The sequence below is a fragment of the Lepidochelys olivacea genome (genome assembly GCF_965140295.1).
Source record: "Lepidochelys olivacea isolate rLepOli2 genome assembly, chromosome: 1".
In the NCBI taxonomy this organism is placed as follows: Eukaryota; Metazoa; Chordata; order Testudines; family Cheloniidae; genus Lepidochelys; species Lepidochelys olivacea.
In genome coordinates, this window is record NC_140411.1 from 233,086,874 (window position 1) to 233,105,506 (window position 18,633).

The following is an 18,633-nucleotide window of genomic DNA, read 5'->3' on the forward strand; positions in this document are numbered from 1 at the left end:
CAAAAGGAGGTAGATGAGATTGGGGGGATTGTGACTAGGAGCTGTTGTTTTCCATGGATCCATAACTCTTTTGTGCTTTTTAAGAGTAAAGTGTGTGTGTTTAAGAAATTCCTTTGCTAAGCCTACTTCCTTGCTTTACTACCATGGTGTCCCTGAAGGGGTTAAGTAGAAACCAGAGCTCCCATTACCATTCTGGAGGGGAAAGTGTCTATAGGTACATCTACACTGCAATAAAATATCCATATGGCATGGCCACAGCTGGCCAAGATCAGCTGTCTTGGGCTTGTGGGGTTAAAAATTGCAGTGTAAATGTTTGGGCTTGGACTGGAGCCCGGGCTCTGAAACTGGTGTGGGGCCTGGGTCTCAGAACCTGGGGTCCAGCCCAAGTCTCAATGTCTACATTACAATTTTTAGCCCCTCAGATAAAACGCTATGAGCCAAAGTCAATTGACCTGGGCTCTGAGACTCATTGCAGTTTTTTTTATTGCCGTGTAGAGATATCCTAAGTGACTTGGGGCTCAGGAGGGCTGTGGAAGTAGTTCTAGGGTCTAGGCAGGAGGACCCCGGGGTACTGCTGCCCGAGAAGGGTGTCAAACACACACTCTGCACCTGGCAGTATGCCTGAGAGACCCAGAACTAGGCACACTACCCAGACCCCAGGAGCTTAGCATCACGTAGGACCCAGTGGTTGGATCCCATTGCAACACACTGGTGTCCATCCAGAGAGTGGAACTGTGTCAGGTTGTGACAGCAAAATTGGCCCCAAGGTGTACTAGATATGTCAGATGTATGAGCATATTGCCCTGAATGGGAGGGTTGTGCTTCCTGGATGTTTTGGATAATTTATGCAGTGTCATAAATATAAAGGGAAGGGTAAACCCCTTTGAAATCCCTCCTGGCCAGGGGAAAGCTCCTCTCACCTGTAAAGGGTTAAGAAGCTAAAGGTAACCTCGCTGGCACCTGACCAAAATGACCAATGAGGAGACAAGATACTTTCAAAAGTTGGGAGGAGGGAGAGAAACAAAGGGTCTGTGTCTGTATGCTGGGTCTTGCCAGGGATAGACCAGGAATGGAGTCTTAGAACTTTTAGTAAGTAATCTAGCTAGGTATGTGTTAGATTATGATTTCTTTAAATGGCTGAGAAAAGAATTGTGCTGAATAGAATAACTATTTCTGTCTGTGTATCTTTTTTGTAACTTAAGGTTTTGCCTAGAGGGGTTCTCTATGTTTTTGAATCTAATTACCCTGTAAGATATCTACCATCCTGATATTACAGGGGGGATTTCTTTATTTCTATTTACTTCTATTTTTTATTAAAAGTCTTCTTGTAAAAAACTGAATGCTTTTTCATTGTTCTCAGATCCAAGGGTTTGGGTCTGTGGTCACCTATGCAAATTGGTGAGGCTTTTTATCCAACATTTCCCAGGAAAGGGGGGGTGCAAGTGTTGGGAGGATTGTTCATTGTTCATAAGATCCAAGGGTCTGGGTCTGTAGTCACCTAGGCAAATTGGTGAGGCTTTTTACCAAACCTTGTCCAGGAAGCGGGGTGCAAGGTTTTGGGAAGTATTTTGGGGGGAAGGACGCGTCCAAACAGCTCTTCCCCAGTAACCAGTATTAGTTTGGTGGTGGTAGCGGCCAGTCCAAGGATAACGGGTGTAATATTTTGTACCTTGGGGAAGTTTTGACCTAAGCTGGTAAAGATAAGCTTAGGAGGTTTTTCATGCAGGTCCCCACATCTGTACCCTAGAGTTCAGAGTGGGGGAGGAACCTTGACAGGAGGGTTGTGCTTCCTGGATGTTTTGGATAATTTATGCAACATTAAAGAGGATAATAAAAGTAAAGAAATAATTGTAACAATAATCAGCAAGTAGTAATCATCTTGAAAGGAGGACCAGGCTGGATGTTATTCTACTGGTTGATATTGAGGTTTCTTGTACCTATACCAGATTCTGCCCTACTTTACATCCCAGCCAGCCCCCTGGAAGTAAATGAGGTTGTACAATATATACACTGGCACTGAGCAGTGAATGTGGATTTCCATGGACTCATTGTGAATGAATGTAATTTCACTGTTTTTAATACAGAACGGAGGCAACCCATTTCCATTTGGCACCTAACTCTGGTCACTCCCCTGTTACCTCAAATTCCATCACAGATGCATCACCCCAACCTTCAGAGAATGTACTCTCACCACAATCACTTCAGCCTGCTTCTGCAGCACCCAGACTGGCTAAATCCACCAGAGCAGATCCGACTACACAAAAGAGAGTTTTAGGTAAGCCCTCAAAAACTCTTCTATAACTCATATTTAGGACAGAAGATTGCAGCACTTTATATGCTCTTATTCACTAATATTTCAGCTGTGCCCCATGATGATTTCTTACTGTGGTTGGAGTGATTTCCTTACATGCACTGCAGCTATTAGAACTTTCAAACTAAGCAACCTGTATCCCTGCTGTGGGTGGGATTAATCATCTGGTTTTGATTACAGGGGTGGCTGGTGGCATCTTGAAATTGTGGAGAGTATTACTATTTTATCTGAGCTGGGTCCCTTTTTTCCCTGCCATTTCAATACAATTACATCCAAATTACAAAATATTTGTGGTTTACATTATTACATGGTTTAGTTTTGCCTGTGTAAACTAGAACAAGTTGTGTTATAACAATGCAAAGAGAATTGTGCTATACCCTTGAAAGAATTCATTCAAGAAGAGGTGGCTTGTCCAGAGAAGGCAGGTTAGGCATAGGCAACCCTGGTTTTTATTACGACAGATGTTCTCTCTGCACTGCGGTTAGAACCATATTTGGGAATCCAGTTACAACATAGTTGTTCCCAGACATGTCATCGCACTCTTTGTTTTTATCTGTGGTGACTAGAACAAGCCATGTTACAATCATGTTAAGGGAACTGTAATATAGTCCTGCAAATGTGGGGTAATAGCATGGCTCTGTGAATGCAGTTATAACTAGAGCTGGTCAAAAATTGGAATTTCTATCCAGTGGGGAAATTCTGATATTTTGACACAATTTTAAGCCTAAATTAGGACAAGAAGTTGAAATACTGAAGTTTTTCATGGAACAACCAATTCTGTAAATGTTAAGATGTTTCATTTCCACTGAAATGTTTTGACAGTCCTGAATCTAAACATTTCGTTTTGGTTTGTCAAACTGAATCAAAATGTTTTTGTTTGGCTTGGTTTGACATTGAACTGCATCTGGCGGAAATGCCACAGTGCCTCCTGGGAGTTGTGGTTCAGGTGCCTAATGTTCCCACTGTCCTCTATGGATCAGAGTCCCCAGCCAGACTACATCTCCCATGATGCATGGTGATTGTAGGACTCTCATGATGCCTGGTGACAGTTCAGCAAGAGGGGAGACAGCTGTGCATCAAGGGAGATGTAGTCCAACCAGGGAGTCTAGCCCATAAGAAAAAATGGGGGTATAAGGCACCCAAACTACAACTCCCTTGGGGTACTGTGGCAGTTTCGGCAGATGCAGATTAATGTCAAACTGACCTGAAATGAAACGTTTTGATTCAGTGCGGCAATCCAAAATGTTTCAATTTGGGTTGACCTGAAACACAAAAAAAATTGCTTTGATTTTTCCCAATGAAAAAAATAAAAAGTTTCAGCAACTTCAAAATTTTCTGTGGAAAAAAATGTTTGATGAAAAATTCTGGACCAGCTCTAGTTATAATTCCTTGTCTGTTCTGGACTGGCCACCACACGACTTAAATATTGATTCCAGATCTTCCACCTTCTGGGTGTATTTGCAAGCTGCATGCATTGTTACATGAACTGCAACATTTTACATAAAGTCAGATTGTGTGCTGCCCTTGCTCAGCCACACTGAGGGTCAAGGGAAGCACAAGAAGCCTCCCTCCACTAAAGTGGCTGCTCAAGAGAAGTCCATAATAGTGGTCCCAGCTACGCTTATTCTTGTTGCCCCCAGGGAGGTGATAGTGGGTAGGGAAGACCCAAGGCTGTGGTCCAGCCCAGCCACCACACTAGGCTACAGAGCGGAGCCAGCGTGCTGGGGAAAGCAGTCTATGTCCGCCTAATAGTTGATTCAAATGATGCACCGCCTGTTCACAGAGTGCAGCATGGGGGAAGACTGTGTCTGCCTCTGGGGCAGTGTCCCTCATCGTCCTCAGGGAGGGTGCAACTCTGCATCCTCTCACACTTGGGGCTTGTGGCTAGGTGCCTCACTTTAGGCTAAGAATCCCATTGATTTTAGTGGGATTTGGGTGCCTAACTCCCTTAGGCCCCTTTTAAAAGCCCAACCTTTGCCCACAGTATTCAGTAACACAGAAAAAGCCACCACCAATGTGATGAAACAAACTAACTTATAAACAAGAAACAAACTAACTTATTAACACATCACTAAAAGCCAGCTTCAACACAGTCTGCTCATTCTGCTGCTGCCCGTTCTGCCGCTCTGAATATTTGATCTAACAGAGACTCTAGCATGCACAGAGCAACAGAGTCCAACAACTCATCTAGCTTCCTGATTATGGAGCTCATTGGCCGTTGCCCCATTTCTTCTCCGGCAAATCCCTGAACACCATTCATTCTTTTGTGCCTCCTAGTTAGACTCAGCCTCTGCAAAATTCACGCTCAATTAAGCTGCACACCTGCCATGGCTTTCTGTTTAGGCCACTGTGCTGTAGCTTTTACCCTCCTTATTACTCAGATGTTATTACATTTGGCTGCAAGTAATTCTTCACTGGCCAAGACAAGGAGACCCTGTTTCATTGCCCAATGACTGGAACTGCTGTTTCATTTGAACTCTACCACAGAGAGTCTCAAGGGCGGGAACTACAAACAAGATATTGAAATGGGGGCCTGCCCTGTGTCACCGCTTTGGTATAATGCACTGTAAGATGGAAAAATAGAAACTCAAACATCTTGTTTTTACAATCAGAAAATCCCATTGGAAAAAGCAAATCAGTATGCCTGATTGGAGCCAGCATTCCTAGTACAATGGAAAAGCTAATTCGTGCAACATTATTACTTTTGCTGACACAGTAATGTTGCCAAATCAAGAAGGGTTTGACTTTTAGCCATCTAAGAGACAGATCCTATGAGTACAGAGCACCTCCTGTCAGGTGCTTTAACTCCCATGGAAAACAATAAGAGTTGAGGCTGCTCAGCACGGGCTAGGATCTGCATAGGGATAGTCCACCTGGCATGGCATCCCCAACCCATCTCTTTGGGATCCAGAACTCTGGGAGGGCTGAAAAGCAGGACTGAGTCACAAGCACTGACAGGATCTGGGGGAAGCTGATTTCTGATGAGACTTCGGTGGGAGACCAGGGGATCTCTTTGTGAGAGAGGGGTTCACCAGCAGCATTCACTTCTCCCCTGCTCCAGATCCTACAGTCTCAATGAGAGTGGGGTTGCCCAGGTGGTGCATGGATGCATGTTTTGGGGTCTTTTGCACAGACAGCGAAAAGTCCAAAGAGGAGGAGAGGGTATTTTCATATTCATCCTGTAAGTGGAAGAGAGGCTCAATATGTTCAGTCCCAACTCACAGCTGATGCTACACCTTATAGCAGCACTGAAATTGCAGGATGACACTTATACTGCCAGTGGCATAATTTATTGTTCTTGAGCTACCCAAGATAATTCCACTAAGGTAATAAATCGACATGTCACTAACAAAATATTCACTTTGCCAGCTGTGTTCCATTTTATAGCCATAGGTTTAAAGCTTCCTGAGAAGGGTTCATTGAGCACCGTTTTACATTAACAACTCAAGGGAGAGGAAGGAAATGAGATTATGCAATTTTTGTTACAAAAATAAACGATGAAAAATATTGGGTTCTTTTTTATTTTGTTGTTTTGTATCTATGACATCACTCGTTGTCTGTCTCTCTTGCTTGTTCAACAGCTCAGGGCAGCACTAATACCGAGTCACCGAAGTGGTCCCGTTCTAGGTCTAGGTCCCTCAGCCTTGACACGAATACATTAGGACAAGGTCAGGACTATTTCAGCTCTTTGTTCACTGACTCAAAGAGGAATGTCCAGCATCCCGGGCCCTTGGAGAGACAGGGAAGGACACCGTCAGCAGCTGAAGACTACACCTCTTCTGCATCCAGGTACAGGTGCAGCGTTAAGCCATCAGATGTCTAAAGACTTCATTTGTTTTAGCAGTAAGACTCTGTAATTGTGTTTTTATGGGGAACTTCCCTACAATTTATTTCTGAAGGGCAGAGATGGTGTGCCTTTACAGCCCTCTGTAATATCTCCATTAGGTAAGCAGTAAGACAGCACTTAATGAAAGGCCAAGCAATTATCCACAAGACATAGGAGAATGTCAAAGGTTTGAAGGTTTGCTGAAGATAAGTCACCAAAAGTGTAGAGGTCAGACTGAGTCCTTCACAGGCAGCTGCCCCAGAGGTGGAATTGACCTTAGCTATCATGACCTACAGGTTTTGAAACCATGTCTGCAGGGCTCCTAGGGAGTCATCACTCTCCAACCCTCCACCCAGTGGTTTACTGGCATCAGCTAGAATCAGGACTCCTTGAAACCTAACTCAAATAGGAGGCTCCACCATGGGTCCTGATTGGTGAAATACCAGAGCTCCTGATTGTCTCACTCCCCCTACTTAAGCCAGGAGGAACAGGAAGTCATCTGTACAACTGGGCTCCACCCTGCTTTGGACTACTCAGCCGGTGCTGCCTGCTCTTGTGTCCTGGTCCTGACCTCCTGGTTTCTTGACCCAGCCTGATTTCTTGTATCTTACCCATGGTTCCTGACCTCATCACCTGATCTTCTGGTTCTGGCTGGTGTGGGGACCAGGCCCTTTGCAAACCACTAGGCCTATCTGCCTACTTTACAGCCCTGATGTTGGGAGAGTACAGCAATTATATTCACCATCCTTCTTTCAGAGTTTTGTTGCAGGAGGGTCACTAATAAACTCTGGTTAGTGCTCTAGAGAGGCCCTTCTAGGAGGCTGCCCAGAAAAGGAAATGAAATTCTGCATCTCCTGGCTGGTTTGGCCCCACTCTCTCTTGGGCTTGACCTGCTCATTTTTCATAGCTCCACGCCCATGAGTGGAGCTGGGGTTGCAGGTGGCTTGAGGGGGGTCCCATAGTTTTGGGTTGGACCAGCCGAACCTGAAGTAACCCAGGGAATAAACTGAGCCCTAGATGGTTAGCCAAGGTTAGTCCAAATTTATTCTAACCTACTAAGAGCCGTATCATAAAATATATTGGCCCGAGGGATAAACTCTTTATCCCAGTATATCTTCCTTCCATCTCTAATTTAGAATCTTAGATATTAGAGATGGGAAAGACCTATTGGGCCAGATCTTCAGTTGGTGTAAATTGTCACAGCTCATCAGCTGCAGTGGAGTTAGGATAAGTGACACAAGCTGAGGATCTGCCCCATTAGGTCCAGTGCATCCCATACCCATGTGGATTGTCCTGTACAGTATATTTTCTAGTGGTTTGTTCAGTACAGATCATGTTTAAGGCCCAGACATCTTAATGTTAGGAAGCTTTTCCTGATATTCAGCCTAAATTTTCCCTTTTTTAATGTCATCCCATTGCTTTTAGTTGAACCCCCCTGTACCAACCTAAGTAATTCTTCTGCCTTCTTTTAATTCCCAGCCCTCAAACATATCTGCTCTCTTACCATGTCTCCCTGTCCCCTTGGTGATTCACTAGCTAAACCATATGTATTTAACTCTTTAATCTTCTCTCAGAACTCAATCCCGCCAGCCCCTGAATCCGTTTGTTTGGAACCTTTCTAGAATTCCTTCCAAAATGTTGATATTTTTCTGCTACCTAAGTGCCCAGAAATGAACACAGTGCACCTGATTCTGATCTCACTTACACCAACATAAATCAAGAGCAACTTCTTTCTAGTCCGTGGAGTTACATTAGTGTACGTGAGAGGAGAATCAGGATCAATATTGCAGGTGGTTCCTCCACAGAACTGTCCAAAGAGAATCTATTACCTCTCTGCTCCTTACTTTGCATACGCAGCCACAATTGGAACAACTAATACTCTGAGAAGATTCTATAACAAATGCTTTATTCAATTCCAAATATATGTTACCTGCTGCTTTCTCTTACTCATTAATTTTATAATGCTTTCGATTTTATAGCCATTTCTCTAGCAGATAAGGTCTTCCTAAATCCATGGCACTTACCACTTGTGTTTCTATCACTAGACCAGTGTAATTCAGGACATTACAAGTATAGCTATAAAAAAATAGCTTTGAAAGCCAGTTAGAAAGCTGAAATTGTTTCCAGAATTCTACAGCATTTCCAAATCCTGAGATATGTCTACTGTTTGACTGGGCATAGGCAGGATAAGTCTAGCTAAACACAGAAAGATAAGCGATTACCTTCTCCTTCATGAATTTCCTTGTATTGTGAGAACTATTTTCCAGTGGGGGATTGTCACATCTCGTCTCACACAGAAAGCAAGAGAAATCATTAGCTCTGCTAACTGTAGAAGATAAAGAGTAAAATGTGGTGACAGTTTGCTTTGTGTGTGGTTAAAATTGTTTAATGCATGAAATAGGCAATTTTTAAAAAATTCTCAGTTGATTAATTACCGACCATCATGACACTCAACTGCAACAGCACACAAAGACCCTTTTGCACACACCCACATGAAATTTTAAAAATATACTCCCTCTCAGTGCCCACCTATACAATGGGGCTGCCTGCGCTAGCAGGGGACTAGACTTGGTGACCCAAGAAGTCCCTACCAATCCTATGTTCCTAGCAATTTGATGTTCCCATCCAATGAAATTACGCACAATCATATGCACAATCATAATTCCAGCCTGTTGATTTATAATTGTATTATATAACATATTATGAATAGACATGAAATGTGGCATATACACATTTCAATAGTATTTCTGTATAGCTGTGTTTAGTAGTGTATATTTTTTGATGGAAGTCACAATGTCAGTAACATTATTTAGTACACAGAAATTTGGTAGAAGTTTTTGTTTTTGATAAACTAAGATATTTTAATCAGCAGTGTGATTTTATAATTTTTAATTCACTTTAAATTCATTTGCTGTGTGGTATGCGTCAATGCTAAGATTGCAATTGTACGGTTGCAATCATTACTAAATGATTAAATAATGGAGCGGTGGAAGCTGGGAGTTGAGGTTGTGCCCTGCAGTGAGATTTCCCATTTTTTTTTTTCATGTATGCAGCTAAGGTGGTAATATTGTTGCACCAAAAGTGCTAGAGTATAATGACAATAGTGGGCTAATGTTTGGAGACTGGGATTGTGTTGGATGTGATCTTAACTATTTCCTTGCTGTTCACGCTTGAGCAACCTTACCTCTAAATCAAGTAAGTTTTTGTGTGTTTTATTGAATGTAAGAAAAATGGAGTTGAAGCACTCTAAACAATGTAAATCATCAATATCTATTTTGCAGTAAGTACATCTGCATACACTAATTAGGGCTGAACTAAACCAAATCTAGATTGCCAATCCTCTAAACTTTAAAACAATTTGGATCTGTATCCAAACTTTATATCTCAGATGCATATCTGACACTAATATGTACAGGGTATTTTGCAATCCTAGACAAATTTCAATATTTATACCCCCCTCCCCAAGTCCATTTCTACCCCGTCCCAGACCTAGAGCTAAGTCCACTGGCAAATAAATGTATAGACCTTCATTTGCACCCATTTAAATAAACCTTTCATCCTATATTTCTCCTGTCATAGTAATTGTACCAACATAAACCTTTCCTTTCAAAAGTTAAGACTTCTGGGCTTAGAAAAAGGTGGGATGTTTTCTATTAAAGGGACACTGTTAAGTTAAAAATACAAGGCCAGATTCTCCAGTGAGCTGGAAGCTTTGTACTGGCATACCACTCAACAGTCCCATTTCCTATCCCTTGCTTCTTCATTTTTCACCATTCTTGTGTCAGAAAGGCCCCCATTATATTCTGACCCCACCCCTATCCCATTTACCCTTCCTATACCTACAAGTCCAGATTCAAGTCTTGTCTAGAAACAAGTCTTCCTCAAGCACCTACTGTCCACTGCCACTGTCCTGCTCAAAACTCCTTTTTTTTGCTACCCCATATGTCCTGGTATCCATGATTTTCTCTTGTTTCTTCACATGGCCTGTTTCCTCCAGTAGCAGCCTCTGTTTGATGGAATGGGAGGCACTTCTAACAAATTTTCTCATGGGGAAGCAATATGGCTTATCCTTCTTATCCTCATGCTGCAACTGAAGTCTTTTTCGCCACACAACTTGTCATCATCTACACCTGTGCCAAGTGTGAGAACACAGGGAACATCTTCTCATTCTGTGTTTGTATAGCACTTACCACAGTGGTCCATGATTAGGGCTCCTAGGCACTACGGTAATACAAATAAATAATGATGATAAATGATACCAGACCAGAAGGACAGCATTTTACATCAGTTTAAATCATGATTCACTGTGCAAGGTACCGTAGAGAATCAGGCCCTTTTTTCCATGGGAAGCTCCCTAAAGGACTCCCTCTGTTGATGGGAGGAGCAAACAGACTTGTATGCTTGTTCTCTGCCCAGAGAGAGAAGGGACTCAATAGAGGGCCCAAAGATGCAGCAAAGGGAGAGGAAGGGAGGGTTTCCTACATGCTGCATAGCACAGTATTGCGATCAGTAAGCATTGCGATCAGTAAGCATGTATTCTTAGTTCCTGTTGGGGGAGATCATGGACAGCTCCCCCACCCCTTTCGTATCTGTCACTAGGTGCTGCAGACTGCAGGCAGCCTCACTGTCATGTGCAAGCATGACTCCCTACTGTGCGGCATGAATGAATTTCTGGGTGGGTGGGTGAGTGGTTTTTGCCACTCATCAGTTATTATTTTGCCACCTTACACAGACCCATGTCTATCTGTGCTATAGGGCCAGGCTTGAATACAGGCACAAACACCTACATATTAAACTTATCAGCAAAACAGAAGAAGGCATGCATAGCCAGGGCAAAGACAGGAGACACTGACAAGACATTACAACAAGGGCTAAACAATTAACTAAATCATGGTGTATGTCAGATGGAAAAGTGGATGATTCCTTGGACTTCTTTCACAACTTGTCTGATAAGACAAGTAATGAGCATTATAGTCCATAACTGCATTTTAGAAAGAGCTTTCTTGACATGTGTGAGTTGCTTAGAAGAGGAACGCTCCAGAGATAAATTTGTTTTCCAGTGCTTGCTGAAGATAAAGTGTTCCTCTGCTCACTCAAGGAGTTCCTTTGCTTTCTGTAGATAAATCACAGACCCTTGTTTGCTATATTTCTGAAATGAAAGAGAGAGTAGGTCTTAATTGTTTTAACGTGTTGTTTCTTAGATATTGGTTAATAATATCAGCTTCCCTTTCCTCCACAAAGGAAAATGAAAATGAGGGACAGGCGGAAATCCAAGAAAGGAGGGAGAAAATATATAGATGAAGTCAATGACTGAGATTTTCAGAACTGACCAGGGGATTTAGCCACACAACTCCCATAAATTCTAATGGCCAGATTGTGTGGTCAGCCTTAAAAATGTTAACCTAAATACATTTAGAAAATACAAATAGCAAACTGAGATGATGATGATTTTTTTTAAAAAGTACCAATTTCCAATGGTAATGTGGGGCCAAAAATATGTAAGATAGCTAGTTTGTGTTGATATATGTAAAGCACACTGAGTCTTTCAGATGAAAGGGTCTATGTAAAGTGCAGATTATTATTATTGTAAATAGTCTGCATACAGTATGTTTATTATGCAGACATGGGGGTAGGCTGTTATAGTTAAAGGCATGTGTATTTCATTTGTGAAATGCTTTTAAATCTTTGATTCTACTTTTATTATTTAGTGCTATTGGCAACTTAAAAATTGCAGAAGTTCATTCAGGTGGTCATTTTGTGAAGATCCTTAACTGTTCCCCTGATAAAGAGGAAGGCATTGGGGAGTATACACTCCAGCAAAATGTCAGCGGCCATCCAGTAACTCTATTCAGATTCCCACCAAGGATCAGAATGAAGGCCAATTCTACTGTAACCGTGAGTACAGAAGAGGAATATGCCAAATGAACTCGGAGGGGATAGCTAAGAGTTTATCTTCTGTAACTCAGTTGCTCTTCATCCACTGTAATGCAAGGTCAAAATTTCAAACTTAAAATGCTTGAAGTCAGGCTCATAAATCCATACTTTCAGAAGTCTGAGCACTCACAAATCCCACTGAACTCAACGGGAGCTGCAAGAGCTCAGCACCTTTGAAAATCAGGGGACTTTTATTTAGGTGCCTAAATGTGGATTAAGGAGCCCAGCTTTCAAAATTCTGCAGAAAGTTTGAAGATTCTGGCCTGATATCATAAAGAATTTTCCCCATTTCCCACTCTTCCCTCTAAGTATTGCTTCTGTAAGATCTCTCCATACTGCAACATAATTTTCAGTACAAAGAGATTGGTCTGAACTGAAATCGTGGATCTGAAGGTCAATCCTTTAGAAATGCTGCTAGCAAAAGTAAATTAGGATCATTTTACACGAGAAAAATGTTTACATCGTGGTTCCTGTTGCTGCTACAATTGTGATCAAGGCCACAGATAGTGAGATAATTGCATCCAGTTTGCAGAGCATGATGTTGTTAACATCTTCTGTATAAAACGAAAGGAGAAAAAATTACTGTTGCCCAACTGGAACTGCCTGTTCCCACGCTGGGAGGCTCCAAAATCAATCGTGGACTGGGATTGTAAAGGCCTATGTTGCAGGCCCGTTAAAATACCCAGCATAAATAAAAAGAAACCTCCTATTGAGGTTAATCTGATCCTCAGCAACATTGGCTAACACCCCCCCCACCAAAAAATTTAAGGTTAGTGCCTGAAGAATATGCCCTCAGATTTATCTTGATTAATCCACTAGAGCAGGTCTTGATGATAATAAGTATAACCAAGCCATTGCTACAGATGTTGAAATGCAGTCCCTTTGGCTTTGATTTCATGGATAAAAGCCTTGAGAGAGGGAAACCTGCTGCTTCTTACTGAGGACCATCCCCTCTATATCTGACTACTTCCTTTGGATTGTTGCAGGTATGGACAGCAGATGCTAAAGTGCTTCATAAACCTCCATCAGATTTCCTTTGGAAGGAGCAAGATAGGTTTAAAACAGGCTCAGAGTGCACTACCATTCTTTGTGAACCTAATGGTCAAGTGAGTGTTCTGATTCTTATGAGCTGTTTGTCATGTAATTAATAGAATTGCTAAATTCTTCTACTCATCCTTCTTAAAAGGATGGCCGGATGTATGGATAATTGTAAAGAGCAGCAATGGAATGCAAAGTTTTGGCAAGCAAATAACCCAAGAAAGTGGCAGGTGTACTGGTATGTGAGTCTTGGGTTTGTTAAGCTTCAATGTTCCGGGTACGTTGAAAATGTAACATTGAATACTTGCGCTTTGCAAGTGGGACTGGACAAATGCTTTCCCCCAGTGTCACCCCCCTCCATACCTTTTTGAAGTCTGGACTTGTGCTAGATCCTGTTGACAGTAATGGGTCTTTTCAGGTGCTGAAAGGTAAATGAGTTTAAGTGCTTAGCTGGATCAGGGCCACAGTACTGAGGACTTTGCAGGATTGAGCCCATGAGCCCTAACTGAGCAAATCACATAATGTGAGTAGATCCTGGCTGTGAACCTTGTGTGAGTTTACGAGTTAATTACTGAGACCTTGAGGACTAAAGAAAGGGGCTAGATTGACAGCCTTGCAGTACGAAGGTCTACTATGCATCGAACAGGTACAACATGGGCCCCGGCAGTGCAAGTTTTCTGCAGGTCTCCTTGCCAGTGTGCTTCTTCCTTAACCTAGAGAGCCCCCCATAGAGGTGAGAAAATCAGTTATCCATGTCTATTCAGTCCATGGGCAAACCCTTTAGCAATTGCCAACAATATTGGCAGTTGTGGTGGGTTTTGTGAGGTGGACCTTTGTCCACTTAGAAATGAGACTGAGACCAGACTTAGAGTATGTCTAAGCAGCAAACTAAAACCCACAGCTGGCTCATGTCTGCTGATTCAGGCTCACGAGGCTCAAGCTGTGGGGCTGTTTCACTGCTATGTAGACTTTGGGCTTGGGCTTAGGCTCAGGCTGGAGTCCAGGTTCTGGGACCCTCCCATCCTGCAGGGTTTTAGAGCCCAGGCTCCAGCCCGAGCCCAGGTGTCTACACAGCAATGAAACAGCTCCACAGCCTGAGCCCCGTGAGCCCGAGTTGGCTGACATGGGCCAGCCGCAGGTTTTACTGTGCTATGTAGACATATCCTAAAAGTAATCCAGTGGCAATGATTTTTTTGGCCATTTCTAGCCTGAGGCAGACTTGAACCAGTGACCTGGAGACCAGTTTCCTCAAACCATCCAAACTATCCAGTCTCCCTTTTACAGTATTAATCTAATTTACTTGATCCAAGCTGGTTTTTATTCAAATTTTTATACTGTTTTCCCCTCTCTTCTTCCTTAGTTTGGCCAAACTTGCCATTGCATTGGTAATAGGTCTGTTTCATTTAAGTCAAGCAGTTGAATTGCAAAGCTGTTACATTATGAATCCAACCTATACTTTTAAGAACTGAAAATGGATTTTAAAGATCAAATCAATGGCTGTGATTTGATGCCTTGCCATTATTCTCTGGCGCACACCTTTGAATATAGTCAGCTCAAAAATATCTTAGAACCTTTACTTCCCTTGCCTCTTTTCTCACCCCCACACACACTATTCCTTATGTAACAGAAACAATAAACTTGCTAGTTAAATGAAGTAACTGAATGAGTAGCATCTTTTTCTTCAGGCTGTTGCTTGGTACACACCTATTCACTGGAACAGAAAGCAAGGATGGGAAGAGCAAGAAGATGATAAATACCTTAAGAGCAGCAAAAAGCCAATTATGCCAACAAAAATGCAAAGAGATGAATGGGAAAAGGAACCAGAGTCTGTGATAATTGATACAGAACAGGAAGGGGCTGTCCAAGGTCAAACTGAGGAACGAGGACCAGTTTTCATTAAAAGGTAACCATCCATCTATTAACTGTACTCTGACATTATAATATAGCACTATTCCGGGCTGGCTGTGGAAGGAAAGTTTTTAAAATGAGCGTCTTGCAAAGAAAGTTGTTAATAGGATGGGTGAAATGGGCAGGATAAAATAAGAACTGACCTGAACCTTCAAACAAAATCCAAACCAAACTTTGTTTTAGGTTCTGTGCGAGAGAGCACTAGTTTCAGTCAATGAAGTAATAGGACATTTTGCAAGAAAACCTGAGTTCATTATATATTATTCACTCACTGAGCACACAAAAGTGTGCCAGGCAACATCCAGGCAGAAAAGACACATTCACTGCCTCAAAGAGCTTATAGTCTAAAGGTTGTGATGTTCATAGAATTATTCACACTAGTTTGTGAAAAATGTGGATCTAAAACTCATAGTTTCCTGCTCCAGCGCAATGCATCTTAATTTAGGCCACAGGATATTTTGAAGGGGAAAAGCAGCATGGGCAATTTTTGTCTATGTCGCCTCCAGAGATTTAGTTGTTAGATCCTTGCAGCATGCTCACTGAAGAATGGGAACATGTGCAATGCACTTGAAATGTTTTGAAATTCAAAGGATAAGGGTTAAATGTGTTCTACTTTACATGTACCAATTGCAATTTTCTGTGGCTTATAATTTGACCAAACCAGGTCAGATTTTTTAATGAGGACAGTAAAAGGCCCCTCTCTGCCCCCGGGAGTATTCCTCTGCTAAATTTCAACCTTCTGCTCCAAGCTGTGGCTAGAGCTGTTCAAAAGACAATTCAAAAAATGTTAACATTGGCCAAACTAACTAGTATTCACTAGCCTTGTTCTTGGAAATGGTTGAACAGGTTTTGCTTAAATTTCCAAAGAAATTCAACCTGAATCAAAGAGTCAATATGGAAAATTTCAGCCCAAAGGGTTAAAGTTTGGCAAAATTATAAACAACTGTAAATAAGGGATTATAATAAAATGTTAGTCTTAATATAGGTGCTGCTACTGCTCCACCTATAATTCAAGTTATATAAAATATGTGTACTATACATATATATTAAGATATATACAATATACAGAATAGAATCATTTGTATTTCTGTTTACAGAGAAAAAAAGATCCCAGCAACCCTGTTCCCTACTCAGAATTCTTGGTGCCGAAGTCCAGCTTCTCCGACACATCCTCATTTTTCTCTGCTCAGACCATTAACCATGGGCAATGATGGCAGCAGTCTATGCAGGCAGTCCAGGTGTCAGTCAGCAAAACCTGACCCAGCACCAGGTGAGTTAGAGAGCCGTGCTCGTAGAAGGTTCAAGATGCAAGATATTGTTTTCAATAGGCAGAAATGTTTTGAAATTTGCTGGAAGAAAAAGATCAGTAGTTCTGCATTAGTAATGTATATGTGTTATCACTCATATCATACACTTATCCTGCATGTATAGGTTTTTAAAAATAAGCGTTACATGAGTTTATTGTTGTTGTTAATATGAGTTGTTTGCAGTTAGGATTGACTCTTTTTTAGAAAATCATAATACCAAGATGCAGTGAGAGAGAGACACTTGTATTGACTATGAGTTGTTAATTAAGCATTGGTGAGTATCCTGTGTTTAACTCTGGTATTTCAAACCCAGGAAGTTATTGACAGACTGGAAGGAATTCAGACAAGAATGCCAAAGTAATTAAGAGTATGAAGAGATTGATTTATGAGGAAAGATTAAGAAGCTGTCACAGTTCAGGGCAACTGCATCTGTATTTCCCCCTCTGTGGTCCAGCAAGGGCATCCACTCTTAGGCTTCCGGGCCTCCCCCCCAACTCCCCCCCAGCCATCACATTTCTTAAGTAGAGACATACCTTTCTCTCTCCTCCTCTCTTGATTGGGGTTTTTCTAGGTTGCACAGTTTCCTGGCTGCACTGTGAACAGCCCAGCTAGTCAGCACGCCTGACTTGCCTTCTCCTCAGAGGCTATAAACAGCATAATGGCCCACAGTTACCAGACAGCTCTTTCTAAGCAAGCACATTTATTCTTACGCTAAAAGCATTACACAGAGAAGATATTAAAAACAAAAGAACCTGTATACATTCTAATTAGGTTACAAGAGATCACCCCTCACACCAACAAGGGCTCTGGCAGGTAAACAGTCATTCAAACCCCAGACAACAGTTCATAACCACCTTGGCTCAGAACGAGGACCCCCATGAATAGGTCAAGTCCTTCCAACTCTTCCCAGGAAGGATTTGGGCCTACCTTGGACAGATGGTCCTGTCCATTTGCTGGATCAGAAAGCAGGCCCTGAGTCTTTGTTTGCTGGTCTCTAGAGAATCCAGTTTGAATCAGTATATTCAGGTCTGTCCAGGTGGTGGTACCTCTTCAGAGCTGTTGCATTCTGAGTGTATTTGCCTAATCACTCTGCCCATTCCCATGGTTCTTAATTCCTGGAGGGCTGTGGGCAGCCTCCCCTATTGAATTACATACACTCCATGGCCCATGGTGATACATAAAATTAATACAGTAAGATCTCCCAAAGATATTGCAGAAAATTCCCATATCTGTCACAGAAGTAAATACGTTTGACAACCAAGGGACAGACATAACTGCCAAATGTTTGGAAAGATAACACCAAGGAGGGAGAAGAAGTGTCTGACATGGTTCCAGATAATAGAACTAGGAGGAATGGGACCAAACTGAGCGTAGGAAGTTCTAGGCTGAATGTTTCTTACCAATGAGCTCTAGTAGTCTGTAATATAGTCTCCCAGTGGTAGTGGTGAAGGTTTCACCTGAGATTTTTAAAGCCATTGTGGTAGGGTGCTGAACAAACACGAACAACACTATGGTCCCTGCTCCATAGAGCTTACAGTCTGGCGGTTTTCATTATACATTATATAAACATCTGGTACTTTTAAAAAAAATCCTGCCAAGCTCTTGGCCTCAATGATATCTTAGCAATGGGTTCCACAGGCTAACTGTGTGTATAAAAACCATAAGCTCTTTGAGGCAGGGACTGTCTCTTTATTGTGTGTATGTAATACGCCTAGTACAAAGGGACCCTAGTCCTAGATGCTACTGTACTGGGAATACAATAATAATGTGTAAAAATGTCTTTTCTTTTATCAGTTTCAAATTTGTTGCCTTGCAGTTTCCTTGAAAGTCCCTTGTTTTGGAGGAAGGGTAAAAAGGAATGCCAAATTTCCTTTCTATATACCATTCATTATTTTGTATACATCTAGTGTGTCCCCTCTTCCTCATCCCTTCTCTAAACTCAACAGTCTTTTCAGTCTTTCTTCACATGGAAGATTTTTCCATATAGCTAATACTTTTTGTCACCAATCTCTGAACCACTTCTATATCTGCTACACCCTTTTGAGATATTAATAATAATAACAGTACAGTATTCCAGGGAAGGGTGTACCATAGATTTGCACAGACACATTATAATATTTTCAGTATTGTCTTACATCCTATTTCTTATGCAACCTAACATTTTCCCTTTTTGACTGACACTGCACATGGAACAGAGGTTTCATTAAGCAGTCCACAATGACATCCAGGTCTTGTTCCTGAGTGGTTATGGTTAATATACAGTTCAGTTACCATACAGTAAGGTATATGAATAGTTATTCATTGCAATG

General features: G+C 41.9%; 1 protein-coding gene across 9 annotated transcripts in view; it reads left to right on the forward strand.

Annotated features, from left to right (window-relative positions):
* Nucleotides 1–18,633, forward strand: part of LMNTD1 (lamin tail domain containing 1) — a 297,086-nt gene that overhangs the window by 231,230 nt on the left and 47,223 nt on the right. For all 9 annotated transcript variants that reach the window (XR_014713292.1, XM_084641002.1, XM_084641008.1 and 6 more), the window contains 6 exons: nucleotides 2,085–2,275; nucleotides 5,893–6,100; nucleotides 11,846–12,032; nucleotides 13,058–13,177; nucleotides 14,795–15,012; nucleotides 16,115–16,287. Coding sequence is in view for 8 of the 9 variants with exons in the window: in XM_084641002.1 (XP_084497128.1) it covers nucleotides 2,085–2,275; nucleotides 5,893–6,100; nucleotides 11,846–12,032; nucleotides 13,058–13,177; nucleotides 14,795–15,012; nucleotides 16,115–16,287 (1,097 nt within the window). In the remaining variant the exon portion in view is untranslated. The remainder of the gene's footprint in view (nucleotides 1–2,084; nucleotides 2,276–5,892; nucleotides 6,101–11,845; nucleotides 12,033–13,057; nucleotides 13,178–14,794; nucleotides 15,013–16,114; nucleotides 16,288–18,633) is intronic.